At 39.6% G+C, this 20,782-nt stretch overlaps 1 protein-coding gene across 1 annotated transcript in view; it reads left to right on the forward strand.

Annotated features, from left to right (window-relative positions):
* The window catches only part of ASXL3 (ASXL transcriptional regulator 3), a 129,475-nt gene that overhangs the window by 11,931 nt on the left and 96,762 nt on the right, over positions 1-20,782 (forward strand). Inside the window, exons 2-3 of the mRNA XM_015855545.2 lie at positions 15,654-15,736; positions 15,997-15,999. Coding sequence (XP_015711031.1) covers positions 15,654-15,736; positions 15,997-15,999 — 86 coding nt within the window. The remainder of the gene's footprint in view (positions 1-15,653; positions 15,737-15,996; positions 16,000-20,782) is intronic.

Genomic DNA, 20,782 nt, shown 5'->3' on the forward strand with positions numbered 1-20,782 from the left:
ATCACTGTCCTCAGTGAAGAATTTGAGCTGCTCTCAATCCATTATCTGCTCAGCTTGTATTTGTGCTTGGGATTGAACTTCATGAAGTTCATGGGCCCTCCTCTGAAGCCTGTCAGGGTTCCTCTGGTTGGCTTCTTAGCCTTACATCATGTTGACCACACCACACAGCTTGGTGTACTTGGTAAATCTGCTGAATGTGCATTCAGTCCCACTGTCCGTATTGCTGACAAAGACATTAAATGGCACCAGTCCCAGTACTGACCCCCTGAGGAAGACCTGTCATTATTTGTATCTACTTGGACAGCAAACCACAAACTGCAGCTCTGTGAGTGTGACCTAAAAAAATAAACTAAAACCACCTTCCCCCCATCCATCACCTTCTACTTCCTTGCCTGGGTCAGAAAGGAGAATGGGACCTGCAGTTGGTCCATAATGCTTTGTCTGTGCCACTCCTTTATTGCCACTCTTTTTCTCTGCTCCAATATGGGATCGTTCCCAAACTGATCCTTTCCACAGACAGCAGCTCTTCAAGCACTGCTTCAACACCACAGGGCCCAGCCTTCCGAAGTGGTTTGCTCCAGTGCAGGTCTCAACAGGCGGCAGGCCCCCCAACCCTCCTGTCCCAACATAGGCTTCTCTCCAGAGGCAGCAGCTCTAGCCTGGGGCTGCTTTTGTGGAGGCTGTCCGTGAAGGAAGCCACAGCCATTAGGCCAGATCCACTGCTGTACCATGGGCTCCTCCACAGGCTGTATGTGGAGATCTGCTTCCTACGTTGTCCATGGGCTGCAGGGGGACAGCCTGCTCCACCATGGGCCTCTGCACAGGCTGCAGGGAACTTTTGCTCTGTGCTTGGAGCACCTCCTGCCCTCCTTCTGCAATGACCTCAGGGTCTGCATGGTTGTTTCTCTCATGTTTTCTTACTCCTCTCTCCCATCTGCCACTGCACAGCAGTTTCTTTTTCTTAAATCTGCTCTCCCAGGGGCGTAAACAATGTCACTCATGGGCTCAGCGGTGCATCCCAATTGATGGGACTAAATCTACCATTGGGCATTTGCTGGGCTCTGCTCACAGAAGCGACTCCTGCAGCTTCCTGCTACCAAAACCTCATTGCACAAACTCAATACATGTGAGCAGCTGGAGACTTTGAATATAGATCGCAGTCCAACAGTAGCCTCTTGAGCAATGGGTGAAGTACTTTTTGCCAGGTATCCCAGTAGGTAATATTTCATGGAAAGTTTGAATAAAGATTCCTGTTTTGATGTTGTCCTGCTCCATCAGATTCCTGATTTAGCCATCCAAATGGTATATGCTATGTCAAGTATTGGTTTACAACTCTGTGAGTCTGACTGGGAGAATCAAAGACAGAGTCTGAATGCCTCGGATATTCAGTCTGCCCATAATGAGCCCCAGCATCCTCTGGGGAAGCAGCAACAGCAAGAAATGGACACTACTGTCAGCTCTGCAGAGTTTCAGTTGTTTGTTTTTTCACCTTGCAAACTAGATTCTTCATGTTAAAATATTGTTTTTTTCCTGTCAGTGCTCAGAGATCAACCATCTCACTGCCAATTTCTGTGTTGCTTTTGGAAGGAGAGTTACCCATCTGAGTGGAACTTGTCAGTGATAACCAACCATGTGTCTGGTGCAGAGTGATGTTCATCTTCCATAGTTAAGGTCTGTTGGTGAATGCTGTGGTTTACAGAGCGTATGATCAGCCCTCAAAGAATAGATACTGAGAGAAAATGGAATTACTGGTTTAAGCTAGTTACAACACTGCAGTTTTCCTATGATGAAGGATCTTTTGTGCTCCTTGTGATAGAGTGTGCCAGGGACTCAGTGAGCTTCACTAAGTGGTTGTGATGTTAAAACGTTCTTTTTTAGAGTACTAAGAGCACTTAAGAAGTAGAGTGCTGTGACTTCACAAGGTAAATTTGGAGATTTTTATCAGTCTGACTGTGCAAGTTACTGCGTGCTGTATACATCCATTACTCATCCATTGCTGATGATTGCTGCATTTACTAAGTACCTTTCAGTGCGTGTGCTGTGATCAGTCCGTTGCGGTAAGTGTTTGATGTTCATTGTGGGTTATTAATTTAGCCTCCAGGTCGCAGCAGCGGCGACACTGAGGAGACTGCTGAACTCATACAGGGCTGCCTGGGGACTTGTCCAATGAAAGAGAACATAAATATACGAGAAGTGAATGAGTACGTGTTGGTTTGTCTGAAGGTTGCAGGATATAGCGCATGGGGTGAGCAATGAGAGGAGTGGGCATAGTCAGAGACATTAAGGATTAATGTCAGTGTCTGAGCAGTCATTTGAGCTATCTGGTTTGTGGACTCTTCCAGCTGTCTGTGAGCCATGGGGTCGAAATCTACAACAGCAGAAGGTGAAGAAACTAGGAAAAAAAAAAAAAAAACCAAAAACATTTTGAAATAATAGAATCAAAGCATTTGATCGGGGTTACTTTGTATGGATTTGGAAGGTGGACTAGAAGAGTATTGTCTTGTTGTCTTTTAGTCTGTTTAAAATCATAGAATCGTAGAATTACCCAGGCTGGAAAAGACCTCGAAGATCATCAAGTCCAACTGCAGCCTAACCAGTACCTTAACTCTAAAAACCCTACACTAAATCATATCCCTGAGTACCACATCCAAACAGCTCTTAAACACATCCAGGGATGGCGATTGAACCACCTCCCTGGGGAGCCTATTCCAGTACCTAACTACCCTTTCTGTAAAGAAGTTCTTCCTAATATCCAACCTAAACTTGCCCAGGCGCAACTTGAGGCCATTTGCCCTCGTCCTGTCACTTGTCACCAGTGAGAAGAGACCTGCCCCACTCTCACTGTAAGAACCTTTCAGATACTGGAAGAGGGCAATAAGGTCTCCCCTCAGCCTCCTTTTCCCCAGACTAAACAGCCCCAGCTTTCTTAGCCTCTCCTCATAGGGCTGATTCTCCAAGCCCTTCATGAGCCTCGTTGCCCTTCTCTGGACCTGCTCCAGTACCTCCAAATACAAAACAAAAAAACAAAGATATCCTGATCTTTCAAATTAGTTTACCTCAGTGGGATATTTTTTTTTTTGGAGATTAACTTCTAACAAAAGAGGTGACATGTTGCAGTAGAGAACACTTTTGTTTCCATTTATATGTGGGGTTATCTGCCATGCTTGGAGATGATGTGCCAAACAATCCAAAAGATACTCAACTTGCTTTGATTTCTGAAATCTTTAACACTTCTGTTAATTATACGTACGTATGTATATACACACAAAGCTAGATATTTTATATATTTAATATCTGGATGTGTGTATTTCCTTTAATGAGGATCAACTTGGTTTCTACAGTATCCCGAGTATATTAGTGTCAGTGCTGCAGGAGAATGTTTCAAGCTGTTTAAAGTAACGTTGCAGTAAAATAATATTCCTATTTTCATTCTGAGCCAGAACTGTAAAAGAGGCTGCTGAGATCGTGGAGGCTGATATACACACACAGCAGTTGGGAAATTCTCCTCAAAGAGCTGCAAAGAGATTGAGAGGTGTCTTTTTCTATTTAATATAATCACTGCACCTGTTTGCTGTTACCAACAGTCTGAGAGCTGTTATGGCAAGAAGTTTCATGTGTTAGTTAAAGTGTTGTTAAATGTTGGAATTAATTTTAGAGAACAATTTCAGAGTGGCAGAAGAGGGATCTGGGGAAAGCATTCCGAGGATTAATGTTCTGAAATAAATGATTTTTATTTAAAAGCTGCAGACATACATAATAATAGATATAATGCTTGTTACTTTTAGTGCTTGCATACATTTTCTGGGATTAGTAGAAGGAAATGAAACAGAGTTTATGTTTGCTGGCATGCTGTGGTAAAAAGGGAGTGTGCCTGAGTAATGCTGATGTACTCAGTCGTGCTGCTTTGGGAAACTGTGAAGAAGAGAGGGGAATATTCTTTTACCAATGGAGAGTGGTGAATACAGAGGAGAGGGAAAAAAAATCTATGACTGAAAGTGAAGGAAATAGAATAGAAATACTTCTAAGTTCTATGATAAAACTACATTCTATTTAGTTATTTGTTTTGCAACCATTTTGTGTAATGAGGTAACCCACTGAAGCCCCCATCTTCATCTTTCGAGTCTGGTTGCTTCTCAAACCTTAAGGTTGGAAATGAAAAAATAAAATGATGTCTTTTCTCATCTGTAAAAGACAGAACCTTTGTCTTGGAAACAAAATACTGTGTTTTTATTATGTTGTGTTCCATCAAGAACAATTTGCGGTGTAGGCTATCTCAGCCAAAGTATTATTGTTGAAATTATAAATAATCCCTATGAAATAATTCAAAAGACCAGTTTGTCTTCTGCAATATTCTCTCATCCATTTTGGTAATAAGATTTTTCAGAATGAATTTCAAATGATCTTGTCCATGTTGTTTTATAGAACTGCAGAAAATGTGTATATCCTGGAATCTTTTGTGTCCAGAAGTCTGTCTGATGCAGTGCTGAAGAAGTGACAGTTTTCTTGTGGTTCTGAACAGTGCAATTTATTTTTGTTTTAACCTTCAAGAACATAGTGCCTAAATTCTCTGTGTATACTTTTATATCTTTGGATAAGATTGCCTGACATAATTAAATAAAGATTGCATTCCTAGATCTGAGACGTATCTCCGTACCAGCTCAAGTTGGTTCAAGGGTATGGTGTGAATTCAGTGGTTACACTGGAAGCCCAAGCTGAAGCTATGCAACCTTTGTGTAAAACAGTTCTCATTTTTCTGTTCCTTGCCTCTTTTGGGGAGAAATTGAAGATTTAGCTCAAACAGGCATGAATATAATCTCTTAAAATTCTAAATCTGAAATGTTGTGTCTAAACCCCACAGCCACAGAAATTATTTGCCAGTAGCATTCCCTAGGAGCTGATGACAATTAGATACTGCCGCATTTCCTTAGGAGATGTGACTTTAGGAAAACTCAGATCCTCAGATATATGAATGTGTGTGTGTTGATGCTTACAGGAAACTGTGAAAAACATGCCAAATAGACTTCAGCCATATTTTGCCCCTTCGTGGTTTCGCTTTTTTGAGTGTTCTTTTTTGGCAGTGAAATCTGATTAACAGACAGTGAAGAGTCCTAGGTAAGAAATACACTGTGAAGTTAATGACCCTTAAAGGTAGATGTTTGCCTTGAACAGGAAGGAAGCCTAACTTTAAAAGGTCTGTATATTTGTTTTCCCTTAGAAAATCCTCTATGGTTTCTCTCTGTTGATTAGTTACTTCCTTGTGATTCCAGACCTCAGTGGTTGGAGTTGTGGGATGTATGACTGCTGGTCATTTCCCACTGCAGCCTGCTCAGCTATTGTCCAGCTTGATTTTTGGGAATCTGAGCATGTAGTTTGCAATAATGCCTTCAAACAGGTTCAGGAGTTGGGAGCCTCCACAACTACAGATTGTCCTGAACGTTTTCAGTTTTTTCCCTTATGGAGGAAGAGGCATTCTGTATTTTGCTTTGAGATCTGATTACAAACTGTTGTTTTAACAATGAATGTTTTGTCTTCTTACCTAGACCAGTTCTGAGGTCACAGTTCATCTTTCTTCTTCATAGGCTGGAGGCCTCACTGAATTGGTTTGCCAATACCAAGTGATTGCTCCTTGGTTGAAACCTGTAAGGGAAATCAGCAGTCAGTTGGAAGGCAGCTGTACTGATAAGGTTCCATTGATCTTTCTCTTGTGCCCACTCACTATCAATTAGAAGCATCCTTTGCTTTCACGATACTTCTTCCCTGCCTTTACCTTCCATACTGCTACCATGTGATGTGGCTGGTCCCAATGACAGGGCTGGCCTCAGTTGCTGATTATAACTTATGTGGCTGTAATTAACAGCCTGATAAAAATGTCTGAGTCAGCATTCAAGAAACCTAGATAACAATAATGCTTGTGGTGAGAACTTTAATAGCTCGCTATATTTGACGCAAACCAATGGCAAAGGATTGTTATTTTTAACAGAAAAACAAAAACAAAAAACATTCATATGAAGGATTAAATTTCACCCAGTGTAGCAGTATCCAGAAAACAAAGATTTAAGAAAATACAGAAAATTTGTGCTCCATTTTGAGGAAAAATAATTATTTCCTCTTTAAGAGAACTTCTACTTATCATCTACTTATCATGATGTTCACAGTATAATCTGAAAAGTTGCTGTCATTTTACAACCAGCCAGAAGCAGTAAGCAATGTAATATTGATACACTTTCTTCAAAGTAAAGTAGTTTTTAGAGGTCATTAATGTAAGTTTGAGATGGTCAGGTTAGTTTAGAAGATCCTGGGGAAGAAATGATCATGTAACTGTTTTCAGAACTTGGGGAAAGCTGCTCCTTATATCCTAATTTTTATTTATATGTTTGTAAGTGAATGCAAATGCAGACAGCCATCGTACATGCTTACTAGTCTGACTACTGCGACAAATGTTTCTTAGTAATAGTTGCTAAACAGTGTATTTTTCAAACCTTTAAACAGATGCTACAAGTATCACTGCAGACCACCACTATGTTCTGCATTAAATGTTATGTTTAACAGGACGACTGTGGGTGGACCTGGGTGATGAGATGGGGGAAAGAATTGCGTGGAAGGACTGGTAAGAAGGACTGAACAAGTGACATAAAATGGATATGAGTTAGTGAACCATAGAATATTCTTCTATTTTTGAAAATCTTAGATGAGTAATTGTCAACTGTGCCATCTGTAAGTAATGTGGGCTTCCAAATTTGTGGCAATTAAAACCTCCTAGCATCCCACTCCAACCCTATATTTTATTATGTGTACAAGTCAATACTGAAGGCTAATCTTTTATGACATTAATCGTCTCATGAGGAGACATGGAATAAATCACAGTAGCCCTTCCTCTCTTCACTCATGAAGATAAATGCTATAACATGATGGCTGATCTTTGTTATGACACTAACCATTATATATTTAGCAAAATCCCACTGACAGCTAACAAAAGAATTCTCTCTTTACATGTTCTATGAGAAGGCTGTATTTCTTTAGTTCAAAAACATGACTTATCATTATCTGCTCTCAGAGCAATTTAAGCAGTAGATCTGGGTTGTGCTAGTGAACATGCAGTGATGTCATGATTCCAAATAATAAAAACTTATATGAAATCATTGTGTAGCTCTGATGGAAGAATGTATATAATGCACAAGAAAATACTGTTTTGTATTGCCAGTTGTGAAGAGAAAGTATAACTCCTATTAAAACAAAACAAAAATGACCAAACAATAAAGAAAACAACAACAACAAAAGCAACCCCACCATCAACCAAACTGCAGAGCTTTCAGGTTTGTGGAGGTTCTGTTTTCCGTTTTGCCTCCAGTACTTGAACAGGTGGGCTCAGGGAACTAAAAGAGACTTTTTTTTTTCCTTGCAATTGCAAGAGATTTATTTTTTTTTTCCTTTTCCCTGGCTCTATCATTTGCTGTATGCCTTCCAGGAATTGCTTTCCATGTTTTCCATGCGTTAGACAGAGTCTGCTCTTTCTTTCGGGGATAAAGTTTCTAAGAAATACTCTTAGTCATTTTCTGCATCTCTGCTTACTTATTAATCTGAAGGGAGCAGTGCTGTGTATCATCCTGTGAGGGAAAAACAGAGCAAACAGCTGAGTTGTGGAGTTTATGGACTTTCTCTGTGAAGTGAAGAGGATCAATGGCTCTTATATTGGCTTTTCACGTAAGCATCAAAACGTGCTGCAAGTTTCATGAGGTAGTTTCTTGCCGTTTATCTTGTAGAATTAAAATGGAAGTATAAATGTATCAGTTTTATTTACGTGGTTATTGTCATCAGCCATATTTTATTAGCATGAAGAGAAGTGCTTCTTGGCTGCTTAAATATATTCACATTACATCAGTGGAGTCAGTGTCAGCTGCAGCATGAAGCTTGTCTTATCTTTTTAGTAGGTGATTTTTACCTGGTTAAAATACTTGAAATGGCCAGAACTGATAGGTAGGAATATTTAGTTAGAGTGCGTACTTAAAATGGTTGATTTGTATTCTGCTATGATTCCAGACTCGTTATTTTTATTTTTCTCCTCTCCTTTTTCTTTTTTTTTTTTCTCCTTTTCTTCACCTTCTGGAAATGTTGGATCTGTATCTTTAGGACACTGTCGAACAAGATAAGCTCTGGTAATAAAGCAATGGCAACAAAATCGGCGTAACTGTCACCTCTTGTTAAATCTGCTGCATTCAGAGAGTAGCCAGTAGGAATTTTATTTCTCACATTAAAAGTAACCCTTACACATTACATTTGCCTGAGGAAATTAAGCAATGAAGGCTTTTAAAACTAGCACATACACATTTTTCTCTATTGATTTTTATGGGAAGTTTTACTCTTCATATTTATTTATTTATTTTATTTTTCTGTGCTGTAACATTGGTCATGCAGCAGTGCTTTTTCCAGCATGTAAAAAACCAAAAACAAATGGGTATCAGCTTTCAATAAAGCAAACTGTATAGGGTAGTAACTATGGTTGCAGTTTGGTGCTTCTTATTGTTTTTGTATTGTTCCATGTGTAGTGATGAGCTCGTTCACATTGCTGGTAGCTCTTTCTTCTGTTATCTGTAGCATAAAGGCAGCTGACAGGGAACTCGTATCCATTCCACCCCATTAGTCCCAGTCACCTAAGCATGGCCTCTCTTCATTTTGTACACAGGGAAGAACAAAAGGGGAATTTTTATCCCTGCTGGAATTAGAGGCATTTCAGGATTGTGGCCTGTTTGATCACTGAACTAGTATAGATTTCAGTACATTTTGGGGTGATAAAGCTGGTCCCTTCTCTGGAATAACAATTCATTACTGTAAACAGCTTTGACCCATGTTTTTCAGCTGACTGCACTGATACTGAAATTGAAACTTTTATACTAATTTTCTAAACTTAATAGATAGAGAGTATATTCTACAAGCTGTAGAAGGTTCACAATGCAATTTGACCTGTCAGCATCTCAGAGCTACAATGTGCTGCTGGCTTCCTACTAAGCATATTTGGGCCACCTTGACCTTGTACCTGTGTTTGGTTTTGGGGAGCCCACAGCAACGAAACATATCTGTATCAATGTGCTAATGCATCAGGATGTAGAGAACATAGGGATGTACTGTGAGAGTGTACTGTGGTAAAGAACAGGGAAGAAAGTTTTTCTGTGTTTTTTTGTTTTTTGTTTTTTTTTTTTTTCAGTAGGGATGTGGAAAGGTTGCAGGTATTGCAGTACCTCAAAAGGCAAGAGTATCACTTTGTGTGCTGAGAAAGGCTGAGCAGAGAGAGGCAATGGAATGCTGTGATATAAAGCGAGAAGAGGTAAGGCTTGCATGGCTAAGCAGAAGTCGTCAGGAGCTGTACTGCACCATCAGAGTTTGGATGCTTTGCCACTTGATCTAAAGTTATTGCTAGTATTTCTACTAATAGTGGAACCCATTCCAGGGTAGAAAGTTTGATATCATGCTCACTGGGATATGTATCTTTGATCCTCATCTCACGCCTCCTGTTGATAGAGTCTTGCGTACTCACTGAGTTGATCCTGTTAGAGTTATGAAGGTGTTCACAGACCTGTGCCAACAAATCCTTTCAGTGAAAGCTCCTGATTGCTCAGGCAGACTGCTTACATCAGTAGGGAGAGAAATATGAAGGCCTCCTTTTCTTTCATTATATTAGACCAGATTTGTGAGTTGTTAGAGGATGCCAGTTGTCAAGAGTTGAAAACTTTACATACATTTTCTTGTGTGATGGATGAGACTGCTAGCGGTGCCAGGATATCTTTACTGATAGGACATTGGCTTTTAAAAGTAATAACATTATTATATTTTTAATTCTAAATGATTTGTAACCCAGTTTCTCTTGAATTCAAAATATCAAGTGTATGGTTTATTCAGAATTTCCAAAGCAGCACTGCTGCCTTTCTATCAGTTTAAAGTGTGAAGTTGTAAATGGATAAATAAAACCAATAAAAGGGTTCAGAAATAGAGCAAGCTTCAGACAAGCTGGTCAGAGAAATGGAGTGAAATAAAAACACGCTTCTTTCTTTCTCTTTTCTTTCATTCAGTAGTTTAGGAGATGATATTGCCTTGTGTTTCTGGTGGGTTAGAAAAGGTAGGCTATTTCAGACCAACTTGCAAACAATTCTGCATTAGAAATTGTTATTGCCTCTAGTTGATGCTAAAGGAACCATGCTAAAATGCTTTTGATTGGAAGAGGGCTGGGGAGTATGGATTCGAAGGGTGCTTTAACCATTTGAGCTTTCAGTGTCGGAAGTTTTACCTTGGAACCTAAAATAAGTGTGGATTAGTAAGCGAGCACAGAAGTGATGTTAAAACTTCATTTAATGTATTTCAGCAAGTTTAGGTGTTTTCATGTGTTTATCTTGCTCTTTTCGCATCTTTGTTCCTTTCTGTGCTTGATTTTGCTTTTCTTTCTGCTGTAATGAAGCATGAATTACAAAGACAAATGTGTAGTGTAGAGCATGAAAGACATCCCTGATGAAGTGCAACTATCTCCGCTCAAATTTTGTAACTTCCTTACAGTAACAGTGTTTGCATAAAGACAAAAGGCCTGTGAGGAGAGTTATTACTCCAATTTCATCTTCTTTTAATATTTTAGTACTTGGAAATTACCCTTTACCTTTCTCTTAATCACCATCAGCAAGAGCTCCATGAACTCTCTGTTTGAGAACTGTTAAAATAGCTTGTAGTGTATCTTCCCTTGTTATTCCCTCTTTCCTCTTCACATTTTGTACACCCTTTCTGCTCCCAGTCTTTCTGTTTTCTCTTCCTCATCCATCTCTATCCAATTCCTTTCTTCTCCAGCTCTGCGTCCAATCCGTACCCTCTCCTCTCCTCTCCTAACCATTTACCCATCTTTCTTTGCACAAAGGGCTTTGAACTTTTACCAGGCTGCCCATAATTCCCCAATGACTAAAGCCGTTAATCAAAAATGAATACAAAAGATTTGAGTGGGGAATTTCCCACAATAGAAGTCAGTCCTCCTGTTAACCTCACTCAAGCAGCTGGAAAAGACAATGCTGGATTTATTCCAGAATGCTGTTCTTGTACCCTGTTCAGAATTCCATCTTTCAATTCATTAACTTAGGAATGGGTGTCTAGAAAAGATGATGCGTATTCTACTTAGGAGAAGGAAAGATATTTTTCTGTTCTTCTATTTACCCTTCTCTTTTTGAGCAGTAAAGAATGTCTGTTGCGCAGTTTAGCCTTACTTGTGTTTTAGCTGCTGAGTGGGAGCTCTGGCAATAATTGTACCATTCCTTTTTCTCCTCCTGAATTATTTAAATAACGTTCTAAAGAGAACTGCTTCAGTTTGTGCGCAGTGGCTCAGCATATTGTTGGACTAAGCAGATATGATAAAATGATTCTGAGTTTTGTCAGCAGTCTGACCTTCAGATCCCTGTGGGCAGCTTGCAGAAAAAGGCTTGCCTCAGTCTCACTGTACGCGATGACCAGTATCACCAAAACCAATGGACCAAGCTGCTGCTTTTGGACCACAGCACTGTTTCGGTCTATGCTAGGTTTGTCTTTAGAAACATCATTTTCCGTCAACATCATGACACCTAGATGCAGGAATAACGGCTATTTCTCTGGCAAAGCTTCTTTATTTTTGCAGGACAATGTGAGTGGCAAGCTTTACATTCTAGTTTTTCTTTCTACATGCTGTTCCTCTGCTTGTGTTCCCTCTAGTGGCTGAGTTGCAAATGGTTGAGCAGATCTAATTCAAGCAGCTATACATGTAAACTAAATTGGCCATTCTGTCCATTCCATAGGTTATCTGAGCATACAGAATTTGCCTCTTATGAAGAGCTCAGAATTTTCTGATTCCTTCACAGTCCTTTTTTTACCAGTTCAATGGAAAGTGCCTTTTCTCCAGGGTAGCACCTAACAATTTTGGAGCAGCGTAGATGTACATAAGATATACATGCCCCTGCTGAGTAAGGGAATTTTGACTTCTTCTAGAAATATGTAACTGACAAGTCTTTTCAGCTGGAACCGGGAATGTGTGCATTCATGGCATTCATGCAGTTGTTTAATATTGCTGTAGTTGTGCATTGGTATGTGCAGGTCAACCAGTTTGTCAGGCTGCTGCCAATTGCAGGGAGGTTTGATTTCTTCTGCTAGTGCTTCATAGGATCTAAGTTGCCTTCTCTTTGAGGTATTAACCAGAGTTGGAATGAACACCAAGAACGTGTTCAGTGCAATGTCTCCATCTGTTCTTTTGTAGGTTATCCTGATGGGTATCTAATCATTTGTCCCAGTTATTTAGTGGCCGTCCCTTTTTAAGGCTGTAGTTGAATGGCAGGAATAAATAGAGCATATTTGATCCTCGGTGATAGAGATTGCAGTCAGTGAAACCATTCTTCCACCACTGTCCTTTGCAGCAAAACACATCAAAACAACCATAGTTTTCATGACAGTCCTTTGGCTTATTTTAATTCCAGCATTATTAGTCACTGCCCATACACTGTACGAGTGTTGGTGGATGGAGTGGGAGGAAGGAGAAAGATAGTTGAAACAGATAAAGGCTTCCTCCTCCAACGTGCATTAGTTTGTCTGACCCAGCAGTCTGTGACTCAAGTATGCTACTGCATTTTAGTGTTTTATTTGCCTTAAGGGACAGTTGGTAATTCGTTTTGAATTTCTGATATTATTTTTTAAAGTCTAGAGATGCAAAAAGGATTGCGGGCTTTTAGTAATGTTAATGGTGAGGTATGGAAACAAGAGACACTCGTGCAATTATCAGTTCAGTGTATTCATTAGCTCACAGACTCTTAAATAATATTCCAATGCTGTTTTCCATAACTAGAGGGAAGAAAATATTGGGGTTGTCATTGAAATGTTTTTTCAAGTTATTATTATTATTATTATTATTATTATTATTATTATTATTATTATTATTATTATTATTATTATTATTATTATTATTATTATTTTACTGTGATAAATGGTTAGACTAAAAGATGCAAGTGGAGAGTACAAGATGGAGGGGGCAGAAACAGGCATCCTAGCTAAGGTACTCTTAAATTAATCTTTGTTCTGATAAAGAAAACCTAATCAAGTGCATGAGAAATGGTTTTCAAATTAAGTAGTGTCTGAATTGGAGAATTTATGCTTTTCAGTTAGGATATGAACAGTTCTTTAAATAACAGGCCTCTGTTTAAAGGGTTAGATGAAGAGAATTAAATTCATAGGGTGTGTGAACTGCAGCCCACGCGACATGTCCAGCAGTAAAATAAGTCCACACAATGGGCAATTGTTTGCTCCGGCACGTTCAGCCTGTCTAACATACTCCGCGTCTCAGTTTGTCATTATACCCTGAATGTGTTCCCTTCATAGTGTGGTATTTGAAATCTGCCCTGTGGGTTTGGTTAAACTTTCTGTAGTAGTGTTATGCATCCTGCTCGTTGGTTTCATTGTTGTTCGATGAAGATGATCTTCCATATCCCTCTGTCTGGCCATTGTTTCTACAACCAGTTCAGTGCAGTTTCCTCAGCACAAACTGCTCTCCCTTCTCCATTGTCCAGGACGACGGACTGCTGATGTTTGCGTAGTCTTATTGTTTCCTTCCCGTTACTGTCAAACACACGTGGTAATACTTGGCTCTTTGACTGACTCTACAGAGTAGGATGTGATGTTGTAGAGAAGGGGACAGGGCTACCCAAATTTTCTCACTTGCAGGGAGGAGCTGCCCAGGTGTGCTGAGGGGCCTGTACTCAGGAAGAGAAACAGGGAATCCTCCACAGTGAGTAACCCCGCTTTCAAGTGCAAACAGTTTCCTACATAGCTGTGTCCAGTACAGTGTAGTTTTCCTCTTCTGTTCTTTCCAGTTTGCCCTCTGGAATGTTCCCAGTTCAGTTCTGTTCCCTTCTTTTCCCTGTGTTTTGGTGTATTCTCATTTGACTTTGTCCCTTATCTTTGTTGACTTTTCTAAGGTCAAACTTTCAATTTTTTCCTATATGTAAATCTCTTCTCATCCTCATCTTTATCTTCAGTGTAATTTTTCCAATGTGCTTCATCGTTCTCTCCATAATATGTCATACCATTTCTCTTGCACTGCTGAGCAGTGGCCCTTTTCTCTGTGCAGTTCTCTCTGTGCTTACTCATTGTCATAGTCTTTCCTATCCATTCTTTTTTCTCTTTTCAAGTCATCTTTCGGTTTTCCTTTCCTGACAGGTCCCTTTTGAATCTTGCCTATTGATGTACACGAGATGAGCTCAGTTCAGCTCCTAGACCTTTTCTAGTGCAGCCCTCACTTCTGCATTTTTCTCTGTGGAGCTGAAAGATAATGGATAAGAAGCTCATCTGCAACAAAAGAACCAAAGGATTTGGTAAACTGTGTTTTGGATGAGAAAGGGGAGAACAGGCTGCAGCAGGCTAGAATTATAAAATGATGGAAAAGGGCAGTGCTGGTCAATTGGTAGCGAGTTGAGAGGCTTTGGCTTCGTATGAGCTGTTTGAATTACAGCCCTGGATGGCTCCCTTCACAGACTGCTGACTAGTGTGATATGATTTGTTGGTTTCTAGTGGGCAGGTATCCACACAGTAGTAGCAACTTGCACAATTGCTTTTATTTGTTAACTACTAGAGAGAAGCCCAGGATCAGGCAAGACTGGAAACTGAACTGGTGTCTTGTTTGCCCATGGTAGAAATGCAGGTTCTGGCTGAGATAATGGTGGTGAGATGCTCTGGGAAGCTTGCATTGCTGTTACTGCACCTTTTATTGTTGACTGAAAGGTTTCCTTTTCCAGGGCTGTCAGTCTGGCACTTGACCTGAGCGAAGAGTGGCCGTTTGTTTAATAGCTAAAAAATGATTGGGACAAAAGGAAGTGGGGAAGCAGAAAATTCTGTACAAAATGACTGTATGTGAAAAGAGGAACGAGTTACTTTGATTGGAAAAGGCAAAGGAGTGGAAAACTGAGTTGAACTGGAAAAATACACTGCTCTCTGTCATGTAGCATCTTGTGTGCTGTGATTGTTCTGACTACTTCATTTTTCACTGTTTTTGGAAACAATGTTTTACCCTAGTTGAGTCAATTCTTTTTTTGTTTGTTTGTTTGATTACTTCTGAGGTCACAATAAAACCTAAGTGTCAAATATTCAAATGGCCTCAGATAGTTGTAATGTAATTTAAAAAAAAAAAAAAGGAGAGGGGGAGGGGAACATCATGGTATCACAGAACTGTCAGTGTTGGAACATGTCCCGTTGTTTCTTGCTTTTTGTTTGTTTTCCCTTCTCCTTGAAAGAAATTCTATTGCTCTTGTTGCTCTGTGATCAAATTAGTTGCATATTTCAACTTTTCATCTGGAACCTGGTAAGAATTTTTCCCAGGCAATATTGCAGATGAGGCACACAAGCAGCAAGTAACCTTGAGTCTTAATACAGTTTCCCGGCCTTCCAACAGACAAAGGACTCCGATCTCAAGACTAGCATTCCTTGTCTTTTGCAAATGACTGTATGAAAACTGCATGGTTTATAACCTTACAGATCCGCAGGACAGCTGTCGTGTCACTTNGATCTCAAGACTAGCATTCCTTGTCTTTTGCAAATGACTGTATGAAAACTGCATGGTTTATAACCTTACAGATCCGCAGGACAGCTGTCGTGTCACTTATACATTTATTATTTATTTTCAGGCATTGGAAAAGTATCCCAACTCACCAATGACCGCAAAACAAATACTGGAAGTCATTCAGAAAGAAGGGCTAAAAGAAACAAGGTTAGTGTTTATATGTTCTGTATTTTTACTGTCTCTATGAAAACTGTCTAGGAATGGTTCACAAAACAGAATGTGCTCGTTAATGGCTAAATTAATTTCCAGTATCAAGGTGGGAAATACAGCTGATGGGTTTTATTTCTTACTTAGTCCAAAGCTTTTAAAATGATAATTGGCTGGCTTGACTGTGTAGCTGTCTAATGGCCTCTGTAGGCTGGCTCCAATCTAATATCTTTTTCAGAAGGACAGTGAGAACTGATCAGAAAGTGTTGCTGCTTACTTTTGTTTAAAGCCCCAAGCTTGGCACCACCATTGTGCATGAAGAAAAAAATGTAAGGTGAAGTTTGCGGCATTCTTTCTCTAAATTAGGTTTGTGATCTTGCCCTTAAGTTCCTCTTATGACATGGTGGTATTGTGTTATAGTAGCAAGGGAAGTGAAAAGAAGGAGAGGAATGTTTGGGCACTGAGAACTGCATGGCTGTAGAGGTTGAATCCCGAGTTGCTCAGTAGGCGTGCACTTTGGATGTAGATTTCAGCTATAATTCTTAAGTCGTTAGAGGTTAGGTGGGTTATCCAAAGTCTGTGGAACTCGATTGGCCTTCCATTACTTCCAGTATGTTTTGAGTCAGGTAAGTATGATTTGCTTTCTCTTTCTATGAGCATACCCCTTTCCTGTTCCCCAAAGGTGATGTAGGTCTTCTAGTGACCCACAAGGGGAAACTTGGGCAAGAAACTGCTTGGTGGTGGTCTTCCACAAGATGCAGTTTCCTGTCCTCCAAATGATACAGGAATTTTTTTCTGTTCTAAAAAATATTTTTTAATCATTACATGTTACTGCCTCAAAGCAAAAGGAGCCATTTGCTTTTATTTTAATTACATTATTTTATTATGGCACCTAAAATCTAGGAAAAAGGGAATTTCAAATGCTTAGTAGAGTCATAGTGCTGCATTATGCCCATTACTTCTGAATTTTTATCTTTTGAAGCAGACTTAACAATGGTATATAATTTTACTGAATTTCATTGTTGTTCCTAAGAAACAGAATATTCAGAGTGGTCATTTACAGAGCATAACCATATACTTTTTTCTTTGTATCATCATAACATGCTTGTGATATCAGTATGTCGGTGAAAGTGCAGAAGAGATTGTGTGCAAGTTGATTTTCTCCCTTTTTACAGATATAAAATGCATTAATTCTTGCCAAGAAGTTTCTTGAAGTATATTTGGCAATATCAAGGAAACAAGGGAATGAAAGATTTTGAAAATGAACGTCCAGACATGTGTTATGCCGCAAAGATTTGCATACCAAAAAAAAAAGAAAAAGAAAAAAAATCTGTTTTTATTAAGATACTGTTTCTCACAGCAGTGAATAGATTGCTTTCTTCCTACTTCCTGTGATATGAGACAACTGTATGGGAGCAGCTTGCATGCCTGATAATAGTGTTTCTTTGTGATTTTAGGAATTCTTGTTTCTCTAGACAGTATGTAAATAAAATTTTTATGCAAAAACTATGGGAGGCAGTAAGGCAGCATTTTTATATGTTTTAAATATAGAAAGTGTAGAATTGCTGCCGAATAAATAATAGGATAAAGATTCCTTTAAAGAGCTGCAAAACCAGATCTTCTCTTTCATTACCTAATTATTTTAGTAAGTGAGGATTGTAAGCAAACAGGAAGGAAATTGAAGTTCATACTGTCCTGATGTTTTTTTATGGTATATACAGGTATATGTGAATATACAGTTGATTGCAGGTTGCCATATGTGGCAATGAGTATGTAGATTAGTGAAAAAGGATACAGTCCACCATTCTTTATGTGTATGTGAAAAATTCTGTATGTGAAAAATAGTGTTAAATTGCACACTAGGTCATTCTGCATTTATTAGTGTAAAAAATCTAAATTGTGAAAGTATAATAAACAAAGGTATTGATTCTTTATTTTGAATTTTTAAAGTGCTTAGTTTCTCATTTAGCTTCTGATTTTATTCAAAAGTTGTGTTTCTGTAGCATTTTAATGTTAGTTAAGCATGAACTTGCAAATTGTCTGGATGCTTGCCTCTTAATAAGGACAGATGAGTTATTCATACACATTTGTTTGTTGGGCCTTTCTAAGTAAGTAAAATTTTGCTTTCACAGTTCTTAAGTCTAAAGTCTCCCATTTGCTTCATCAAGCTCTGCAGTTTCTTTCAGTATATTTCTACCAGTATGGTACCTTTGTCATTACTGAAGGTGATCCTTCTCGGTCTTCAGGCTGCAGCCAGCTAAGACGACTGAAAAATATAGATGTGATGATACGCAGTCACGTAGTCAGAAGCCTTAGAATGGAGCTAGCACATTTTATTCTGTAATGATTTGTGTATTTTTCCAAGTCTGGACTTATGCCAGCATTATGTTACTACATTAATATAATGTACTAATTCCTTTATACTGATTGTCTTTGTCAGTAGAACCTTGGCAATCCTAAATGAAGTTCTTCTAAAATTCTTGTTTCTGCTGTTCCATTTATAGATGAATGAGATTAGTTGGCTTAGTCATTTTTCAAATATATTGCAGAAGTAATTAATCTAAACCTTTTTGCTGTGGTAGTAAAGCTGAATGAATAACATATGAATTTCAGCAATTTCATTGTAGTCATTACATGTAATCTTTAAAAATACACCATCAGACTCTTCAGGCTTTTCTTTTGTTTGTTTGCAATAAAGACATCCAAGTTCTACATTTATATTTTACTACTGAAAATGTTAGAAATAATAGGAGGAAAATTTTAAACTTGCAAAGCAGATGTAAATTAGAAATTAAAAGCTACTAATGTAATGTGAAAGGTTATACACTTACCTAGGCTCACATATCTTGGGGGATGTATGACTCAGTTTTGCTTTTTAAATATCTTCCTTCCTGTTATGATGATCAGTTGGCAAATATTCAGCTGGCAGCAGATCTTTTGCTACCAAGAAGTATTAAAAACTTGTATGGTAAACGTTTTGGGAACGTAGAAATACATGGTGTTCATGCGTCAAAGTGGGAAGTATTTATGAACACATGCTCACCTATCGGTTGCCTTCCAGACAAAAAATCTAACCATGGTTTCCACTAGTCAGAAAGCTCATGCCAAAAAGAATGTTGTGACCCAGTGTTCCTGTCCAAAAGTGTGTCTGTTCAGATCTCCATCTGAAGGGAGTGCATGAACCTTTTGATACTGGTGAAGGGCAGCTGCGATACTACCTCTGTGAGGTGTGAGCAGGTGGATGATCTCAGTATAATGGCAGAGCTCAAGGAGGAGGGGGAGAGGTTAAGGAGCAACAGGGAGTGTGAGAAAGAGATAGGTTGGTAGAGTAATTCCTTGCCACACCTGCAAGAAAGGCTCTGGGGTGATTCATTCCAAACAATGGTGGATTCGCTGCCCTGTCACTGTATAGTGGAGAGAAGGGGCCTAAAAGATGAAGAGGAGTGGAAACAGGCCCTAGTTTGGCATTGCCTCTCTTCCCCAGCTATTCCCCCGTAATAAGTTTGAAGCTGTGCAGCTTTGGGGGAGAGGTGAGGATCATAGAATCACAGAATGGCTTGGGTTGGAAAGGGCCCCAAGGATCATTAAGTTCCAACCCCCTGCTGCTGGCAGGGCCACCAACCTCCAGATCTAGTGCTAGACCAAGTTGCCCAGGGCTCCATCCAACATGGTCTCAAACACCTCCAGGAACAGAGTGTCCACAGCCTCTCTGGGCAGTCTGCTCTAGCACCTTAACGCTCTCTCTGTGAATAACTTCTCCCTGACATTTAATCAAAACCTTCCCTCCTTGGGCTTAAAAACCATTCCCCCTTGCTCTATTGCTGTCTACCTGAATGAAAAGTTGATTCCTCTCCTTTTTGTAAATCTCTTTGAAATCCCTAGTGGGATATGAACCGGCTGGATAGCTGGGCTGAGGCCAGCAGGATGAAGTTCAACTAAGACTAAGTGGCAGGTCCTGCACTTTGACCACAACGATCCCAGGCAATGCTACAGGCTTGGTGCAGAGTAGCTGGAAGAATGTGTGGAGAAAATGGATGTCAGTTGATGCTCAACTCAACGCAGTGTGCTCAGGTAGCCAAGAAGGCCAATGGTATCCTGGCTTTTATCAGAAATAGAGCTGCCAGCAGAAGCAGGGAGGTGATCATGCCCCTGTACTTGGGCCTGTTGAGGTTTTGAGTACCATGTTCATTCTTGGGCCTTTCTGTGTGTGATTCTGTGATTCTGTGTGATTCTTTCATTACAAGAAATACATTGAGGCCCTGGAGCATGTCGAGAGAAGGCAACAAAGCTGCTAAGGGAACTGGGATTATTCAGTCTGGAGTTGAGAGGAGACTAAGGGGACACCGTATAGCTCTCTATAACTACCTGAAGGGAGGTTGTGACAAGGTGGGGCTTGGCCTCTTCTCCTGTGTAACTAGCAGTAGGACGAGAGGGAATGACCTCGAGTTGTTCCAGGGGAGACACAGGTTGGATGTCAGGAAAAATTTCTTTTCCGAAAGAGTGGTCAGGTGCTGAAACAGGCTGCCCAAGGAGGTGGTTGAGTTCATTTCTGGAGGTGTTCAGAAAACCACTTAGATTTGGTACTGAAGGACATGGTTTAGTAGGGTAATGTTGATGGTAGTTGGATAGTTGAACTACATGATATTGGAGGTCTTTTCCGTTCTTAGTGATTCTGTGATCAAGTCTAACCTCAGTGTTCCTCTTCCGCAGTTCTGTGACCTTGCTGATGATTCTGTCTTGTATTTTTGATGTTACTGTATAGGTTTAGAATTCCCCCTTTGTCTTAATAAATTGTTTTCAGGTTTTCTGCATATGTTTTTCCCATATTTATTAAGATTGCTTTATTCTTGCATTTAGCGTGCTTGCATCCCATTCAAGTTTAGCATTGCTTGTGTATTGGAACTTATTTCCTTTTGTAGCATTATCTTTTCCTCTCCTTTGCTTATGGAAGTCCCATGAGAAACAATGTCAAAAAGCTTACTGGATTTGGGGTAAATTATACCCTCTATGTTTTTCTATCTACAGAGTCTGGTACTGTGTCAGAAA

This window comes from Coturnix japonica, chromosome 2, assembly GCF_001577835.2.
Source record: "Coturnix japonica isolate 7356 chromosome 2, Coturnix japonica 2.1, whole genome shotgun sequence".
NCBI lineage: Eukaryota > Metazoa > Chordata > Aves > Galliformes > Phasianidae > Coturnix > Coturnix japonica.